Below are 18,844 nucleotides of genomic sequence, written 5' to 3' on the forward strand. Positions count from 1 at the left end.
GACCGACCGCCCACCTAACTTGGTTAAAGCCGAAAACGGGCTCTGGCTGCACAATGAAAAAATCTATGTGCCCGACCCCCTCAGAAAAGAGGTCTTGGAGCGCTGTCACTCAAGTCGCCTGGCCGGCCACTTTGGCTATGTCAAAACCCTCAACTTACTCACCCGCCAGTTCTGGTGGCCGAAAATTAAGAAAGATGTATCTGAATTTGTTCTTTCATGCCCCACCTGCCTCATGGCAAAAAGAAGGGGGGGTAAACCCCCGGGCCACCTGGTTCCCCTCCCTACAGCCACCAGACCGTGGTCGGTAGTCTCCATGGATTTCATTGTCGAACTCCCACCCTCACAGGGCAAAACAGTCATCCTGGTCGTGGTCGACACATTTTCTAAGCAAGCCCATTTCATCCCGTGCAAGAAACTACCCACGGCCAAAAAACTCGCCCAGCTCTTTTTCACCCACATTGTACGCCTACACTCATTCCCAGACAAGGTCATTAGCGACCGCGGGACGCAGTTCGTTGCCAACTTCTGGCGGGAGTTCTGCAAACTCGCTGGCATCGAGCAGGGGCTAAGCTCTGCCTACCACCCCCAGTCGGACGGACAGACGGAGAGGGTTAATGGTCTTCTGGAACAGTACCTCCGCTGCTTCATTAATTTCCAACAGTCCAACTGGGTGGACCTCCTCCCTTTTGCAGAGTATGGCTACAACAATAGCCTCCATAGCTCAACCAAAACCTCCCCTTTTCAAATTATCAATGGTTACGAGGGCAAGCCGTTTCCCACTCTCGCCCTCCCCGCCAGCCCGGCCGAACCCACATCCTGTCAACAATGGTGGGAGGGCCTCCGTGAAGGCTGGAAGGGTATTCAGGAAAACCTGGAGGAAGCGAAAAAAGCCTACAAAAAGCAGTTTGACAAAAAGCACTCCCAAGAGTGGGACCTGAAGGTGGAGGATACAGTTTTCCTGTCCACAAAAAACCTTCCCCTTCCCCAGCCCTGTCGCAAACTCGCACTGAAGTTCCTTGGCCCATTCAAAATAAAAAGGGTAATAAACAAAGTGACCGTGGAACTCGAACTGCCCAAATCTCTAAGTAAGATCCATCCTGTTTTTCATTGCAGCTTGCTTCGGAAAGACCCTGGTGCTACGTCCTTCCATCCCAGGGCCCCACCGCCCCCTCCGACGACAGTGAGGGGTCAGAGTCACCATGAGGTCCAGGAGATCCTGGACTCCAGAGTCAAAAGGGGGAAACTGTATTATTTGATCAGGTGGAAACACTTCCCCCCGAGCTGTGACGAGTGGGTCGAATCTCAGAACGTAGCCGCTCCGCAACTGCTGAAAAAGTTTCACCTACTGTACCCGCACAAGCCCAAGGCTGGCCCCGTGGGAGGGGGCGCTTAGGGGGGGCAGTATGTCAGAACTTGTATCTTTACTGCTGGTTCCCTATAATGTGACCAATGCTGCAATGTATTTTTACTATGACTTAGAGCTGCTTTGTTACTGAACCAAACTGACTCCATGTTGTAACCCTTGCTTGACCCAAAGTGCTTGAATAGTAATTAACCTTGCCCCACTGGTATCCAAAATATTTGGGGTTGTAGAATGAGTTATGTTATGTCTCTGCACATTCTCACACTGGGACCCTTTGAAGCCGAGCAGCATGGCCTTCGGAGTAGGGAGGCATCCTCTCTACTGATAGTGATGGTGAGAAGACAGATGTGCCTGTAACGGTGTGAATTGTGGCTTTGTGAGATGTTTGTTTTACGTGTATAAAATTGTGCTGGTGCTGGCTCTCGCCATCACTGTTATCTTGCCTCTTCCAGTGCTTAGTTCTCTTCAATAAAATCCTAACTTTGTAACCAAGTATGGGATCCGTTTGAAGTTCTTAAGTTCTGACAGTGTCCTTTATAAAGCTTATATCTCCTCTACCAGGCATTATGTTTTATTACACACATGGCCCAGCCCAACAAGGTCTCATTTCTGTCAGATCTGGCCCTCATAACACGTGAGTTCAACACCCCTGAAGACAGCTGGTTGGGGCTAGCTATTGGAAGCATTCAACCCTGATATTACAGCAACTACGCTGGCTTCTGATCCACTCCTCAGCCCAAAAGGTATTGGTTTTGATCTTTAAAGCCCTGCTCAGAGGTGTCAAACATATGGCCCACAAGCAACATTTGGGCCCTGGAGGCTTTCACAGGTCCATGAGCCTGTAGGAGGCTTTCACAGGCCCACAGGCTGTATTATCATATTTCCTGCTTTGCAGAGGAGAGAAAGTCAAGCCTCCCTTCCCTTAACTGGCAGAGGGCTCCTCCCCGTCTTCCTCCTCCAAGAAGGGAGGAGGAAGGGGAGAGGGAGAGAGAGAGTGTGTGTCGCACAGAAATTCTGAGAAGGCCAACAACGTTTTATTCCAAATATAAGTTTTTGTTTGCCAGCACACTTCTTCAGAGAGAGAGGGGGAGGGAGGAAAAGAAAGAACCAGAGAGACTGTGGGTGTCCTGTAGCATTTTTAAGAAGACCAACGTTTTATTCCAGGTATAAGCTTTTGTGTGTTTGCACACTTCTTCAGAGAGAGAGAGAGGGAGAGAAAGAGGGAATGAAAGAGCCAGGGAAAGAGAGATGGAGTCCCATGGCACTTGGAGAGATTCCCCTTTCCAGTTCTAACAGGTGGGTGGGAAAGAAACCTAAGAGCATAGCTTGCATTCTTTATTAATGAAAGGGAGCAACAGTCCAGTAGCCCCTTAATAATAATAATTATTATTATTATTACCTTTAATTTGTATCCCACCCTCTCCTCAAGTGGACTCAGGGCGGCTAACACTCAGTTCAAAACTTCAAACAATAAATACAATTAAACAGTTCAAAACTTCATACAGTTAAAACATTTAAAAACATTTTATGGAGTATTTTGTTGTTTTGGGCACCACATTTTAAGAAGGATATAGACCTTCTTAGAGGATGGTGTGGAATTGTCTCTAAAGATATGCCTTACAATAGCTTTCCTCAAGGTCAGGGACAGAGAGGGGTGCTAGAGGAGAGGTTCTCCTCATGATTCTCATTGGATCGCGAAGTCCTTCAGGGAGCGATTCTTCCCCCAATATTATTCAACATCCACATGTATCATCTTGCCCAGCTGATCTGGGAGTTCCGGCTTGCGTGCCATCAATATGCTGATGACACTCAACTATATCTGTCAGTGGGCAGACACCTTGGACCAGGCACTGAGAACTGTTGCTGGTTGATTGAAGCAGAGTTGGCTGAAGCTGAATCCACTGAAGATGGGAGTTCTTGGACCTGAGTCACAGAGATTTAGGTGCTTCTGGCCTTGGATGGGGCATATCTTGGCACCCAGGATTTAGAGTCAACGTGTGATGATGGATGTCTAATTATCAATAGAGGCCCAGGTCACAGTGGTTGCTAAATCAGCTTTTTCCCATCTTCAGCCGGTTCAGCAACTAGTCCTCTGTACCTGTCCTTCCATGACTTGGCTACAGTGATACATGCAACAGTCATTTCCAGACTAGACTACTGCAACTCACTCTACACGGGCCTACCCTTGTGCCTAATCTGGAAGCTGCAGTGAGTGCAAAATGCAATAGAGCACCTGTTGTCTCTGAAGCCTGTGTGGGTTAATATTCAGCCAGTCTTGTGCAGACTGCACTGGCTGCCAATAAAGTTCCGGATCCAGTTCAAGGTGCTGGTTTTAACCTTTGAGCGACCAGGTACCAACATATCTGCGGGACCGCCTCTCCCTTTACCCAACAAGCCTTACAATCTGCTGGTAATCTCCGGTCCAAAAGACATCCATCTAGCCTCAACTAGAGCCAGGACCTTTTTGGCTCCCACCTGGTGGAATCAGCTCCCCATAGAGATCAGGGCCGTGAGACCTGCTACAGTTCTGCGGGGCCTGAAAAATGGAACTGTTCCACTTAGGGTTGCCAAGTCCCTTACAGCCTCTGGCGGGGGACTCTGTTCATGTGTGTCTTGCAAGCGCAGCATGATGACATCATCCAGAAGTGATGTTATTGCACCGGTGACATTGTGCAGCGGCCACTCTAGACGTTTCTGGGAAAACTACAGTCTTCACGGATGCTTTAGCCATCTGGGAGGGGAAAACTCTATGGTACCTATTGTACCATAGAGTTTCCCCGTCCAAATGGCTAGAGCATCCAGGAAAACCATAGAGTTTTCCCAGAAATGCCTATTAGAGTGGCCGCCGCACAATATCACCGTGTGATGACGTCACTTCCAGATGATGTCATTGCACTGGCGACATCAGGGGAGGTTCCCCCTGCTGGCCGGTGGGTTGGGAACCTCCCGAACAGAACCCCTGCCCGGACCGGGGGCTTGGCAACCCTAGTTCCACTAGGTTATTAACTGAGGCAGCAAATGTCTAATATGATCGTCCCCTCGGACTCCAGCTGCCTGGTAAACTATTGGCATAAATTGCCAGGAAAAGGTTGTCTGACTCTGATAATTTAAAATCCCACTGATTAGACCTGATTTAATAAGACTTTAAGCAGATTTTGGGACAATATGACACCATTTTAATGTTTAGTCCTGTTGGTTTCTGATGTAATTACCGTTTTTTAGACATGGTGATATCAACCCTTCTGTTGTAACCCCTCCCTGAGCCCACTCTTGTGGGAAGGGCAGGATACAAATTGAAAAAATAAATATGTATCATTAAGGATCAGAAAGAAAGAAAACTGTCACCGGTAGCATTATAGGCCTACCTTATTTACACACTTTGGCCAGAAACCACCAGAACAACAAAAGAGAGATGTTTCATTTTAGTGTTAATAAAAATTTTACAGAATCAGCAACGGTGCTTTCCAGACAAGAGAGCGCTGGCATGTGAGGCAGTGCTTGTCAATAGACTAGCAAGTATTTAACTGGTTTGATATTTTGTGGCTGCCCCACCCATTTGTGCAGGATTCCAAAGGTGCCCGTAGGCTCAAAAGTGGCTCGGGACTCCAACCTCAAATTTGGCACAGGTCATGAAAGAAGAAGAGATGACAGTGGGGAAACATGGGAGCAGCCAGCAGCTCTTCAAGGACCAGAAACAGCCAGCGGAGGAGCTGCAGCAATGGCACAGAATTCAGCCTGCCTTCTGTTTGTACTGTAGAAATGCTCTTCTTTTGTTCTGAGCTTGACTTGTTACATTTAAGAAAGAAATCTGCCCCATACTTGAGAAGGGACAAGGGCAGAAAGTTCAGATCTTGACAATATAAGCTTTGTGTTCCAGCCCTTTTTAACCTCAGAGGAATGTCCTTGTAGATGGGGCATTAAGAGAGAAGCCATGCTCTCAACAGCCCTGCTTCAGCAAACTCTCAACTTTAATATATCCAGACTGGTAAAACAAAAACCTACTGGGCTGAACTGTAACCTCATTTCCAAAGGCTTGTCCCACACACACATCCTGTTACTTTGGCTGACTCCAAAAGTTCTCCCCCTCCCAAGGACCAGTTCTTCATCTGGAATCAAATCTATTATTAAATTAGGCCTGCTTTTATTTCTGGATTTGGTTCTGGCACAAATGTAACTTGCCATTTTCTGTCCATTAGAAAAAAAGAAAAACTTCACCAGCTGAATGTTGATAACTATATCAGAAAGCCTTGGATATTTTTTATTATACAGATTAAATGTGTGATATGGGAATTGCTCCAAAACCCAAAAAAGATGGGTACATAAAAACAGCCATATCAGTGAGAGAGCTGTAAAAAATGATTGTTTAATGAGGGAGAACAAGTGAGACTTTCTCCTCATGACCTTAACTATGAAAACAATTTATGAGAACTAGCTTCTCATTAAAATCACAAACTGAAAACCATTTCAGCTCCCAGACTGAAATGGTATTAATTTCTCCAAAGAGCAAGTTAGTACTTCCCAAACCCACTAAGTGTGAGTCATTGCAGACAGGCAAGTTCACTTTCCAATCATCCTAATGACTGGACAAAACTGAAAAATTTAAAATAGGATTCAATTAAAATAAGCATGGAAACTCAGCTCCAAGATCTTAGCTCTTCTGCAAGGAAAGATGATCAAAATAAGGTTTGAAAATTTAAACTGAAATGAATTCTAGTTTACTGTTGCAAGAGTTTAGCTTCCCCATATTCATATCTCCACTTTTGATAAGAAAAAAGTGTTTCCTGACAAGGTAACTATCAAACACCAGTGAGATTTCAATAGTGTGCAATAGTCACCATGAGAAATTAAGTTTAAAACATATGCCAATAACTACCACACTAAAAATGCACATGGTAATCTGCCCCTGATATCATCTTGTTTGGCTTCCTATTAGGGATGTGCAAAAAAAAAAAAAAATTCGGATTTACACGGATTCGGAAGTATACAGGGGGGGGAAATTCGGAATCCCTGTATACTCCTGAATACCGCATTCGGAATAGCCGCATATACGGTAGATGCACGGCTATTTCCGAATATACGGCCCTATTGTACCCTATGGGCCATTGAAATCAATGGCAAATAGGGTATATTTGAAGCCACCTGGAGGGGAGGGGGTTTGAGGGAGAGCCCCCAAATTTGCAGGAGACCTGCAGGGGACTCTCCCCTCCAACCCCCCAAGTCCCAAAAAGATTGGGCCAGGGGATCCCATTCCAGGGGCACCCAAAGAGGGTGCCCCTATTCCATCATTATACCCTATGGGCCATTGAAATCAATGGCAAATAGGGTATATTTGAAGCCACCTGGAGGGGAGGAGGTTTGAGGGAGAGCCCCCAAATTTGCAGGGGACCTGCAGGGGACTCTCCCCTCCAACCCTCCCCCCCCAAGTCCCAAAAAGATTGGGCCAGGGGATCCCATTCCAGGGGCACCCAAAGAGGGTGCCCCTATTCCATCATTATACCCTATGGGCCATCCCTCTATCTACTCTATGAACCCTGCAGTGCAGGCCTGGAACCAATATAAACCCAGTTGCCAATGTCACTGCCACACAAAACACAATCTGCTCAAGGTCTGCAGCAAACCCAGATGCCAGCTCTCCAGCCCTGCCCCAAACAACACGGGGAGAGCTGGCCAACCACAACAAGCCTGCTGGTTCTGGGTCTCTCACGCAGGTGCCAGCTTCCCTGCCACAGAACACACAATCTACTCTATAAAAACAAGAAAGTGACCCAGCCCACACACACCCTCGCCAACCCCCACACCAACCTGAGGTAATTTAAAAAAAACCAAAACAAAACCAGCAGAATCACAAAAGCCAAGTGTTAAAAAAAAAGTGGCCTTTTCACCAATAAGAAAGCTCAGGCCAAATCAGTCAACAACACCCCCCCCCCTAAAACCAGAACCAGGAAAAGGGGGACAAAAGTGGCCTTTTAAACAATGGAAATTAGTAACAGCAGCAGCACAACACAGCAGCAACAAATCAAACACTGAATACTTTTAAAACAGTAAAAAAATTAACTTTTAACAATACAGAAACTTTGCCAACCCCTCCCCCCCAAAAAAACCCTTCACCCTAACCCCCAAGAAATCCAAGCCACCCAAATCAGGAGAAGTAAAACGACACTGCACTTTTAAAAGTCCTCTCACTAAATTAAGATATGGGCAAATTGGCAAACCCCCACCCCACCCCAGGCCCCCTCCCCAAGCAGAAACCCCTAACCCCCTAACCCCAAATAAGCTACCCCACGACCACCACTACCCAAATCTGGATAAGTAAAGGGACTCTGAGTCTTTAAAAGTCCTTTTACCAACAATAAATAAAAACAAGAACCCCAATACTGTCTTACCTTGTCTTCTCTAGTCCAGGGAAGTCTGGTAAGGCTGAGTGAGAGAGCAGTAGGCAGCAGCTGAAGCCAAGGGCCAGCCAGCCAGCAGCACAATCTCTCACACCAACCAACAAAACAGCAATGGAGGAGTCCAGCCAGGAAGACTCCTTAAAAAGCCCTGCAAAGCATGCATTTGCAATGCATTTTGCAAATGCATGCTTTGGATTGGCTGCTGGGGCTCCTCTTCCCCCTCCCCCCCTCCCTGATCCCAGGGAGGCTATGGAAAAGGCAACTAAAGGCGGGAAAGTAGGCAAGCAGCTCCTTTGAGGCTGCAGAAGCTACTTTCCCGCCTTTTGAATTGACAGCCGTATACTTACGAATAGCTATTCGTAAGTATACGGCGAGCCGTATTCGGCTGCTGTATAATGGGCGCCTATGGGGATCGGCTGCAGCCTATTCCATATACAGCCGAATCAGTGGTGATTCGGCTGTAAATACGGTTCGGCCGAACCGAATGCACATCCCTACTTCCTATGACAATCCATTCTGAATCACATACAGAACTAGTGATGAAGGAGCAGTCTCTCCCATATCCCCAGATGCACTTCCACCACAAAGGGGACCAGGAGGTGACATTTCCCAGTGATTTGGTGTTAGCTACTTCGGACTCTTGTGAGGAAAGTTTATAAATGTTTTAGACTAAAATGAATGGTCCCCTCTACTCCACAAATAGTGGGATTATAACTGATCATCAGTCTTTAGAGATCAGTTCCCCTGAAGAAAACGGCAGCTGGGGGGGACTCTCTACCCCACTGAGGTCCCTCACCTCCTCAGCCCCACCCTCCCCAGGCTTCACCCCACATATCTCCAGTAATTTGCCAACTCAGAGTTGGAAACCCTATCCATGGGGGACCTGAGGCTGCACATCCACACAACTCAGACTGAAACCCTATTTAAGAGCTCTGCTCCTTTAGAAACCCTGCACTGAAAACAGAGATAGGGAAGGCCTGGAGCTGAACAGGGAGAAAAGCATTGTCTGTCTGCTTAATTCCTTTGTGATGAATTACTATGAAAACCACAAGATCAGAAAAACAGGCACAACTATTAAACTCAAGACAGCAATTTGAATGTAGTTATGACTTCAAAGGAAGCAGGGCAAGTGGTAAAAAAGGGAGACTTAATTCCACGGTGAGCAAAATCCAGCCCAATAGAGGGGCCTGCCTACAGCCATGGCATGGACCTCTGAAAGTAAAGGAGAGCTGTAAACATGCACAGAGTTCTTTTCTTCATTGCTGACTATTCAGCCTCCACCAGGAGTGAAAGTCACTGTCCCTGCACCCACATTTCGGTTCTGCCATCCAGGGTGTGGCTCTTGCTTCACCCTGGGTGAGATTGTGGGCCAGTCACACTCACAGTGGCAGGGTGGTTGGGGACATCACAGACACCATTCTGAGCCCCTTGGAGGAAAGGTGGGATAAAAACATACCAGAAAGATCTTTCACTCCTCGAGGCTGCTTTAGGGCTCATGGTATATACTGTGTCTCATCTGGCTTGGAGCAGGGGCTCAGGGCCAGGTAACCCACCTCTCTGTTGAGCGTGGCCAGTACCCTCATTGGACTCCCCCTCCCCCGGGCTTCAGCATAGTAGGAGAGCAGATTTAGCAGCACCCACACTGTTTTCCTTCTTCTGACCTTGGATGCCAGGAGCAGCCTCCTCAGCCACAACCTGACCTGGCTTGTTTTGGAAAGCCCACAGCAAGTCAGTTGAATCCAGAGTGTGTGTGTGGGGGGGGAGTTATTACAGGGTGTCAGGCTAGGATTAAGGAGAACCCGGGTTCAAATTCCCACTCTGCCACAAAAGCTTACGGGGGGGCACACACTCCTAACCTAACCTACCTCACAGGATGATTATTGTGAGGAAAAAAGGAGGAAAGGGGAATGTCAGCTATACATGAAGTGAACACATAAATAAGTCCCGCAGGTCTCATGGCCTCTGGCGATACGGCTACCAGCCTGTCAAGCTGAGCCCCACGGGCACCTACCTCGGGCTGCTGCCTGCATCAGCAAAGCCACAATGGCTATCTAGGGGATGTGCCAGCTGCCATGTGCCCTGGGGCCCCATGAGCTGAGAGGTACTGATGGAGGGAGCCTCCATCACCTACTGTGGGCAGCATCTCAAAAGCCAGCGTGGGTCAGGCCTTGGCCATTTCCTTACTAGCACAATGTAACTTCCAATGCCAATGTGCTTTCACCTTCGGCCTCCCCGTGTCTGGGAACAGGAGAACGGCTTTTGAAGTCAGGCAACATGAGATTTGACCCAAAGACCCAACATTCCCCATTGCTCAGTCTTTACGGACACCCCAACCACTGGTTTCAAAGTTCAGTACGAATCATAATTATACACTCTTACTTGCACCTGGCTAGCATTGCAGCTATGCAGCCCAACTGGAAACACATTTACTCTGCACTCAGTCACAGAACAGGATAAACTAAAGATCTATTTAAGCCTAACATCCCGTTTCCAATAGTGCCCAGTTAAATGCAGGCAACTGTTGTTGCACACCCTCAACACTTCACATTGAAAGATGCAGTATTTTGGAACATTTAGCTATTACTGGTTCAATGATGCATGTTCCAGTCTCAACTAAATACACATAATATTTTGCAGCCTAGTGAACCAATGCACAAAGCATTCTTCTACTGATCAGCCCCATGATTTATCCAGCAGTAGCTCTCCAGTGTCCCCTGAAGAGGCCTTTCATATCACCTATGATCTGATTCTTGTAAATGGTGATGATGATCAAACCTGGGGCCTTTTGTGTGGCAAGTGGATACTCTACCACTCAGTCCCAATGATGGGGTTTTCTCTCTGGGCAAGTACACTTAGGATTTGCAAGCCAACCATAAAACATGATTATTTTTAAGTAAGCCTATTTTTATGTTCCATTAGGACTTAACCCCAAGTAAGCCCTATATGGCCGAGGACCTGCCTACCTTAGGGACCGCCTCTCTCCATATGTTCCCCAGAGAGCACTGAGATCTAGTTCTCAAAACCTACTACAAATCCCTGGACCAAGAGAGGCCAGATTGAAGGCAACTAGGGAGCAGGCCTTCTCCACAATGGCCCCCAAATGGTGGAACCAACTACCAGAGGAGGTGCGAGCCCTGCGAGACCTAAATCAATTTCGCAGGGCTTGCAAAACCACCCTCTGTCAACTCGCATTTAAGATGGCACCCGGAGATGACACCAAGCCATCCTATACACATTCTGAACTGTGGCACCATTAACCATTTTAATTGTTTTTTAATGTATTGATGGATTTTAGTGTGATTATGGTGTAAACCATGTCATGTGAGCCACCCTGAGCCCGCTTCGGCGGGGGAGGGCGGGATATAAGAATAAATTTATTATTATTATTAATTGTGCACCCTCACTGTTCGATCCTTAGCGCATCTCAGAAACAAACCATACTAAATTCAATGGAAGTTACCCCCCTCCCCGCAAAGGATTTCCATCTCAAGTAACTGCATCTAGAAGGTTGCAGTCCTACAACACAATCCCGTGCACACTTGCCAAGGAGTAAACTAGGCCCACCAACTCAGGGTTGCAAAATTCTTATGAAAGCTGGGGGAGGACAGGCTTGGGGGAGAGGAGGCACCTCAGTGAGGCCTAACACCATAGTGTTTACTTTCCAAAGCAGCCATTTTCTCCAGGGGAGCAGATTTTTTTAAATTGGCAGTTTAGTTGTAATTTCTGAAGGTCTCCGGGGCCCACCTGGAGATTGGCAATCTAGGCTCACTGAATACAGTGGGCCTTGCCAGCATGGCGTAGTGGCTAAGAGAGGCAGACTCTGATCTGGAAGAGGGAGTTGATTCCCCACTCCTCCTCCTTCTAGGCTTCCCAAACCTCCCGCTCTGGCGGGAGACTTCTGGGTTCGCAGCCTCATCTCCCGCTCTTCAAAACTCTGGAAGCGAGGTGGGGGGTGGAGGGGGGGGAGAACATACCTTTAGGCTTCATGTTGTAGAGCTCCTGAGCCGTTTGCAAAATGTCTGCCCCTTTAAGGCTGGGCAGGAAGCAGAAAGGGCTTCTGAGAACGGCCCCTCCCTTTCTTTTGCTTTCATTTTCACAGGAAGTAGAGTTGTCCGGAGAAAGATCTGGTAAGTGTGTGTGTGTGAGAGGGAGGGGGCAGGGGATTCCCTAGTTTGGAGGCCCTCCCCCCCCTTTAGAAAGCGTGGGGGGGGAGGGAAATGTCTACTGGGCACTCTATTATTCCCTATGGAGAACAATTCCCATAGGGAATAATAGGAAATTGATCCGTGGGTATTGGGGGCTCTGGGGGGGGGCTATTTTTTGAGGTAGAGGCACCAAATTTTTAGTATAGCATCTAGTGCCTCTCCCCAAAATACCCCCCAAGTTTCAAAATGATTGGACCAGAGGGTCCAATTCTATGAGCCCCAAAATATGGTGCCCCTATCCTTAATTATTTCCTATGGAAGAAAGGCATTTTAAAAGGTGTGCTGTCTCTTTAAATGTGATGGCCAGTACTCCCTTGGAGTTCAATTATGCTTGTCACATCCTTGTTCTTGGCTCCATCCCCAATGTCTCCTGGCTCCACCCCCAAAGTCCCCAGATTTTTCTTTAATTGGACTTGGCAACCCTACCTCCTTCCCATGAAGCCAGTGGGGTGACCTTGGGCCAGTTCTCAGTCACAGCTATCTCAGACCTACCTGCTTTGCAGGAAGGGGAAGGGAAGAAGAAGATATTGGATTTATATCCCGCCCTTCACTCCGAAGAGTCTCAGAGCGGCTCACAATCTCCTTTCCCTTCCTCCCCCACAACAGACACCCTGTGAGGTGGGTGGAGCTGAGAGGACTCTCACAGCAGCTGCCCTTTCAAGGACAACCTCTGCCAGAGCTATGGCTGACCCAAGGCCATTCCAGCAGCTGCAAGTGGAGGAGTGAGGAATCAAACCTGGTTCTCCCATATAAGAGTCCACACACTTCACCACTACACCAAACTGGAATGAGACTCAGTAAGGTAGAGAAAAGTGGGGCATCAAAATCAACTCTTCTTCTTAAATGGACCTGGTATGGACAGAAGGGGAGACCTCTGGACATCAGGTGGTGGCGAGCACTGGTTAAGAGCAGCAGACTCTAATCTGAGGGGGGGGGGGGTCCCCACTACTACTACTCCCCATGGAGCCAGTTGGGTGACCTTGGGCCAGTCCCAGTTCTCTCTCTCTGCCCACCTCCCTCCCTCCCTCCCAAGGTGCCTCCCGTGGGGAGAAGCAGGGACAGGCAGTTGTGAGCCGATTTGAGGCAGAGAAAAGCGGGGCATAAAGCCCAACTACTCTGCTTCTTTCCAGGGAGGCGACGAGGCTCGCGTGGCAGGCCGGCCGACCCCCACCCCACGTCGCGCATGCCCAGTCTCGCTGGCCCCCGCTTGGCCGGGCCCCTGTTTCCGCCCGGGGCCTTTGCCGCGACACACGCCGAGGAGCCACCCCCTAAGCGCTCCGCCACTCGCTCACCACTTCGCGGGCGCGGCCGGAGAAGTCGCTCTTGGGCCTGGCGCTGCTGGCGCGCTTGAGGAGGAGGGGCTCGTCGCCGCCGCCGCCCCCCAGCGGGACCCCCAGGGCCTTGTTGCGCGTCTTCACCGTCTTCACGCTGGCCTTGAAGAGCAGCGTGATGTCCGCCGCCATGGCCCGTGCGGAGACTGCCGGCCCTGCCCTGCCCTCGCGTCCCACCCCCAAGGCGCTCCGGCTCCCGCGCCCGGCCCGGCGCCCAGGGTTCCGCCCCGGCAGCTCGGCTCTCTCGCTCGAGGGGCGGCGGCGCGGGAGTGGGGAGTGCGGGGGGAGATTCCCAGCCGGACCCGCGGCCCCTTCCAGCATGCTCCCCAGAGCCCCCTTCGGTAGTGCGTACTGCTGTCTGAAGGAGGGAGGGCAAGAGCCCTTGGAAGGCCCTTGCTCTTGGCTGCTGGCTTAACCTGGTGGGCACCAAGTAGGGTTGCCAGCTCTGGCTTGGGGAATGCCTGGAGATCATGGGAGTAGAACCTAAGGAAGGTGGGGGGTGGGACCTCAGCAGGATATAATGCCACGGAGTCCAGCTTCCAAAGCAGCCCTTTTCTCAAGGGGAAACTAGTCTTCGTCGTCTGGAGATCAGTTGTAATACCAAGAGATCTCCAGGTGCACGTGGAGTTCAGCAACCATAGCATCAAGTTTTGTTTACATCTCCTTTTTTATATACTGTATTGCTTATAACTGTGTTTGAAATATATTTTTGTAAGTCACTTTGGGGATTTGATATAGCAGTACACTAAATAGAAATATAAGCAAAACCAGAAGAATGAGCAGTGGGAGGCTTGTGGTGCTTTGTTGCCATTGATAAGATGGCCACCCAGCTAACATGAGTTGAGATACTTGCGTAGATCTGTAACCTGAAAGAGAAAAGAATTCCCTTCCAAACTGTCATCTTTTCCACCCTACGAGGGTACAAAACCTTGTCTACTCTCCAACGTAGAAGTATCTGTCAGTGCTGTAAAGTTAAGAAATGTTATATTAATTGAACTGAGAGTTTCTAAAGAGCAATTTTGGGTGGTTGTGGTTCTGAGTCACATAGAATTTATCTCTTCCTGTTTCTATCCATCATTCCTCCCCCCCTCCCCTTCCTATTGTGATGAAAACTGCCATCAAGTCACTGCCAACTTAAGGGAGATTTTGTAGGATTTTCAAGGCAAGAGTGTGGCAGGATTCTAGGCCAGATGGGGCAGTTCTGTACAGCAGCCTGAATTCACTTAGGCCTCTGTATGATTCTTTCCCACAAGGTATTACAGGAGGCTCTTCAGCCTGACAATGCATCCTGTACTTCTCCGGATGAACTGTTTAAATTCTGAGTTCCAGCCTCAAGGCCAAAACATATAAATAAATAAGAACATAAGAGAAGCCATGTTGAATCAGACCAATGGCCCGTCCAGTCTAATACTCTGTGTCACACAGTGGCCAAAAAAACCCAGATGCCATCAGGAGATCCATCCGTGGGACCAGGACACTAGAAGCCCTCCCACTGTGCCCCCCCAAGCACCAAGAATACAGAGCATCACTGCCCCAGACAGAGAGTTCTGCTGTGGCTGTAGCCATGGATGGACCTCTGCTGCATATGTTTATCCAGTCCCCTTTTGAAGTTGTCTATGCTTACAGCTGCCACCACCTCCTGTGGCAGTGAATTCCATGTGTTAATCACCCTTTGGGTGAAGAAGTACTTCTTTTTATCTGTTCTAACCCGAATGCTCAGCAATTTCATTGAATATCCACGAGTTCTTGTATTGTGAGAAAGAGGGAAAAGTACTTTTTCTCTGCTTTCTCTATCCTATGCATAATCTTGTAAACCTCTATCATGTCACCCCGCAGTCAACGTTTCTCCAAGCTAAAGAGCCCAAGCGCTTTAACCTTTCTTCATAGGGAAAATGTTCTAACCTTTTAATCATTCTAGTTGCCTTTTTCTGGACTTTTTCCAATGCTGTAATATCCTTTTTGAGGTGCAGTGACCAGAATTGTACGCAGTATTCCAAATGAGGCCGCACCATTAATTTATACAGGGACATTATGATACTTGCTGATTTGTTTTCAGTTCCCTTCCTAATATGGCATTATCCTTTTTTTATTGCAGTTGCACACTGTCTCAACATTTTCAGTGAGTTATCTACCACGATCCCAAGATCTCTCTCTTGGTCAGTCTCCACCAGTTCACACCCCATCAACTTGTATATATAGTTAGGATTTTTGGCCTCAGTGTGCATTACTTTGCACATGGTCACATTGAACCTCATTTGACACGTTGACACTCACTCACCCAGCCTTGACAGATCCCTTTGGAGTGCCTCACAATCCTCTCTAGTTCTCACCACCCTAAACAATTTAGTGTCATCCGCAAACTAAGCCACTTCGCTGCTTACTCCCAACTCCAAATCTTTAATGAACATGTTAAAAAACATCAGACCCAGTATTGAGCCCTGCAGTACCCCACTGCTTATCACCCTCCACTGTGAAAATTGCCCATTTATACTCACTCTCTGTTTCCTATTCATTAGCTAGTTTTTGATCCACAAGAGGACTTGGCCTTTTATCCCATGACTCTTGAGCTTACTAAGGAGCCTTTGATGAGGAACTTTATCAAAAGCTTTCTGGAAGTCAAGGTAAACAACATCTATTGGGTCCCCTTTGTCCACATGTTTGTTCACCCCCTCAAAGAACTCTAACAGGTTAGTGAGACAAGATCTTCAGACTTTTGTTCATCCATGTGCCTACTCATTCTCTATTTAATAATGGTTTTCACCAACTTTCCCAATATTGCAGTCAGACTGACTGGCCTGTAATTTCCTGGATCTCTTCTGGAACCCTTTTTAAAGATGGGGGTGGCATTTGCTACCTTCCAGTCCTCAGGAACGGAGGCAGATTTCAATGAAAGATTACATATTTTTGTCAGTAGATCCACAAGTTCACCTTTGAGTTCTTTCAGAACTCTCAGATGTATGCTATCTGGGCCTGGTGACATCAGTTTTTAAATTGTCTATCAGTTGTAGGACCTCCTCTCTCGTCACCTCAGTCTGACTCAGGTCTTTCAACACCCCTCCCAAAATCAGCAGTTCTGGAGTGAGCAAACACTTCTCATCTACAGTGAAGACAGGCAAAATATTTGCCTCCAAGCTCCTGCCTTCACAGGGAGGGTGTTTTTAACCTAGTGATGCAGTGGCTCTGGTCAGTGTCTTCGAGTCAGAAAAGGGAAGGGTCTTGGTTTTGTCAGAACCATCCAATTTCTTGATTGACAGCTGATCTGGATTCTAAAGGTATTTAATGCCAGTGTTTGAGATGTTAAGGGCCCTCTGCCAACACCATGGTTAGATGCTGCCAGAGCAGCCAGGGCGCATTCCTAAATAATAATTCTTAAACTAATAATAAATACACTGTTTGTTTATCGGTATTGGTTTGTCTTTTCTCTTCTATGAGATGAATACTGACATGGCTTTTTGCTTGAAAATTTGTGCAATTTGTGCAGCCGGGTGGGGATGGGATTCCCAAGAGAAGCCCCTGGACTGTTATTTTCCCCAACAAAGAGACAGACAGAGGTGCTTTGCCATTGCCTGCCTTTGCGTAGCAACCCTGGACAGAACCCTGGTGATGTGATGTGATGAGACTGGGCTAGCCTGGGCCATCTCGCTTAGGGCCCCCTCTCTATTAGTAGCCCTTAAAAGAGCAGTTCAAGAAACGAATACCATAACATGTTGTGGAGAAACACCATCTTAGTTAATGGTGGTGCTTGGTTGGGAGGGAACATGAAACTGCTAAGGCAGGCTTTGGGGCCTAGCCTTCCCTTCACTCCCTCCTCCCTTCCCGAGTTAAACCATCAACTCTAGGGGGAAAGCCTCCTAGAGGGGCAGGAAATTCTTTTGTTTTATTGGAGTGAGACGGGAAAAGTTCAGTTCTCAGCTGGCCCTCAAGGAGAGAGGTTGTCAGTCTGTGGGCTCCTGACTGTGGGAGAGGCCTTCTCAAGAGGGAGAGGACTCCAGGCAGTAAGACCGAGTAAGTCATCCACAAGGCAGGGCAAGTTTAGACCAGGGACGGGAGGATGCGTTTAAATCCACCTTTTATTTGTCCTTCTGGTTGCTGTTCGGGTGCTGTGCTAAACTTTTACATGCAACTGCTTTTGTTTTTTTCTTTTCTTTTTCTCTTCTAATTAAATATTTTTACTGTTTTGAATGCTGGCAGTCAAACTTTGTACCACATAGATCCCCAACCGCTTTAGACCATGCTGCTTTATGAAGGGGGCCCCAGGGAAAGGGGGAAGGCATGTAGTTGGATAAGGTGCCAATCCTCCAGGGGTTCCCCGAAGAAGTGCTGTGGTCTCTGTGATACCCAAGTACAGGGTGGCAGAGGACCTTGAGGCCTGGCCTCAAAGCTGGAGAGGGGGATTGGGAGTCCTGTTCTTCTCAGTCCGAACCCCTAGACTGAGCAGGTGGTGGTAGCGAGCCCAAGTGGCTGGAGGAGAAATAGCTCTCTCCAAAAAGGGGAACGGGGTCTGGTAGGCAAACCAGGGCCGTTCCGTCACACATGTGATTTCTGTTATTGACATAGAAGCTCCTAGAGCTGGAGATAGAGAAATGCAGGGTATAAGAGCCTACTCTTCTTTTTCTACCTTCTGATCTGCTTTCTCCCATTCCTGCCCCCTTGGGCTCCTTCCCAGCCAAAAGAATACAGATCTAATCTGGCTGGTTCAGATCCAAAACAAGGAGGGCAATGTATTCAGGTTATTTACCCTTCTATCTGGGTCAGATTTGGATTCTAAGACATTTCAAATGTACATCTCTGTTAGACTTTTGCTATTGAAGCTTGTCAATATATGGCACCAGGTGTGTGGGGGGAGGGGGGTTGTGTACATTAAGGGTTATGTGTATTTATTTATTTGGAGAGGTGCATGTGTTTTCCCTTGGAGTCAGAAGTTTGCCAAATGCCCCTCTTCACAGTGAACTCTCACTTTCCTATATGATAAAGGCATATTCATTAAAGAGGAAGTTAAGAGCAGCTCTTTCTGGATGCTTAATTGGTTGAGATCTGTCCAAGGAGCTGTGGCAGGACTTAGGCAAAATGGAGGACCACAGATATTACATTCATTTGCAGAAAAGGCCACATGCCCCTTCCAAAGCTTATGTTCCAAAGACTACCAAAGCACCAGCAGTCCTGTGCTTTACTGGCAAGCAGGGCGGTGCTTAATTCCGGTCTCTTATTTCATTAGCCAGAAAAACTCTTTAGTTAGCGTAGCAGAAGAAAAGTTGCTTTTAACAAAAATCATCCCATGGAAAAGACTATTGAAGTGATCTGCCTTATTAGGTCTGTAATGCTTTCAGCCCCCCCCCCAACACCAGATAAATTGATAGCTTTGAACCCTGCTTCAAAAAGTGCTGCTAGAAATGGGGGTGGGATGCATTTGAACTTGATCTTTGCTTCCTGTGCATAGTAAATGCATTTATGTGGGCCTATTTACACATCCACAGGCTCCTTGTTTTGAAAGTTTAAAGCTCAGGCTAGGTTTCAGGAGTACGTTAGAGCTTCCTTTATAATGGTCTTTTTAAA

The 18,844-nt window shown here is 47.8% G+C and overlaps 1 protein-coding gene across 2 annotated transcripts in view; it reads right to left on the reverse strand.

Moving 5' to 3' along the window:
• Positions 1-18,844, reverse strand: part of STX18 (syntaxin 18) — a 229,666-nt gene that overhangs the window by 69,613 nt on the left and 141,209 nt on the right. For both annotated transcript variants that reach the window (XM_060247282.1, XM_060247283.1), the window contains exon 2: positions 13,253-13,446. In XM_060247282.1, the coding sequence (XP_060103265.1) occupies positions 13,253-13,423 (171 nt within the window). In that variant the 5' untranslated portion in view covers positions 13,424-13,446. The remainder of the gene's footprint in view (positions 1-13,252; positions 13,447-18,844) is intronic.

The sequence above is a fragment of the Heteronotia binoei genome, chromosome 9 (genome assembly GCF_032191835.1).
Source record: "Heteronotia binoei isolate CCM8104 ecotype False Entrance Well chromosome 9, APGP_CSIRO_Hbin_v1, whole genome shotgun sequence".
Lineage (NCBI taxonomy): Eukaryota > Metazoa > Chordata > Lepidosauria > Squamata > Gekkonidae > Heteronotia > Heteronotia binoei.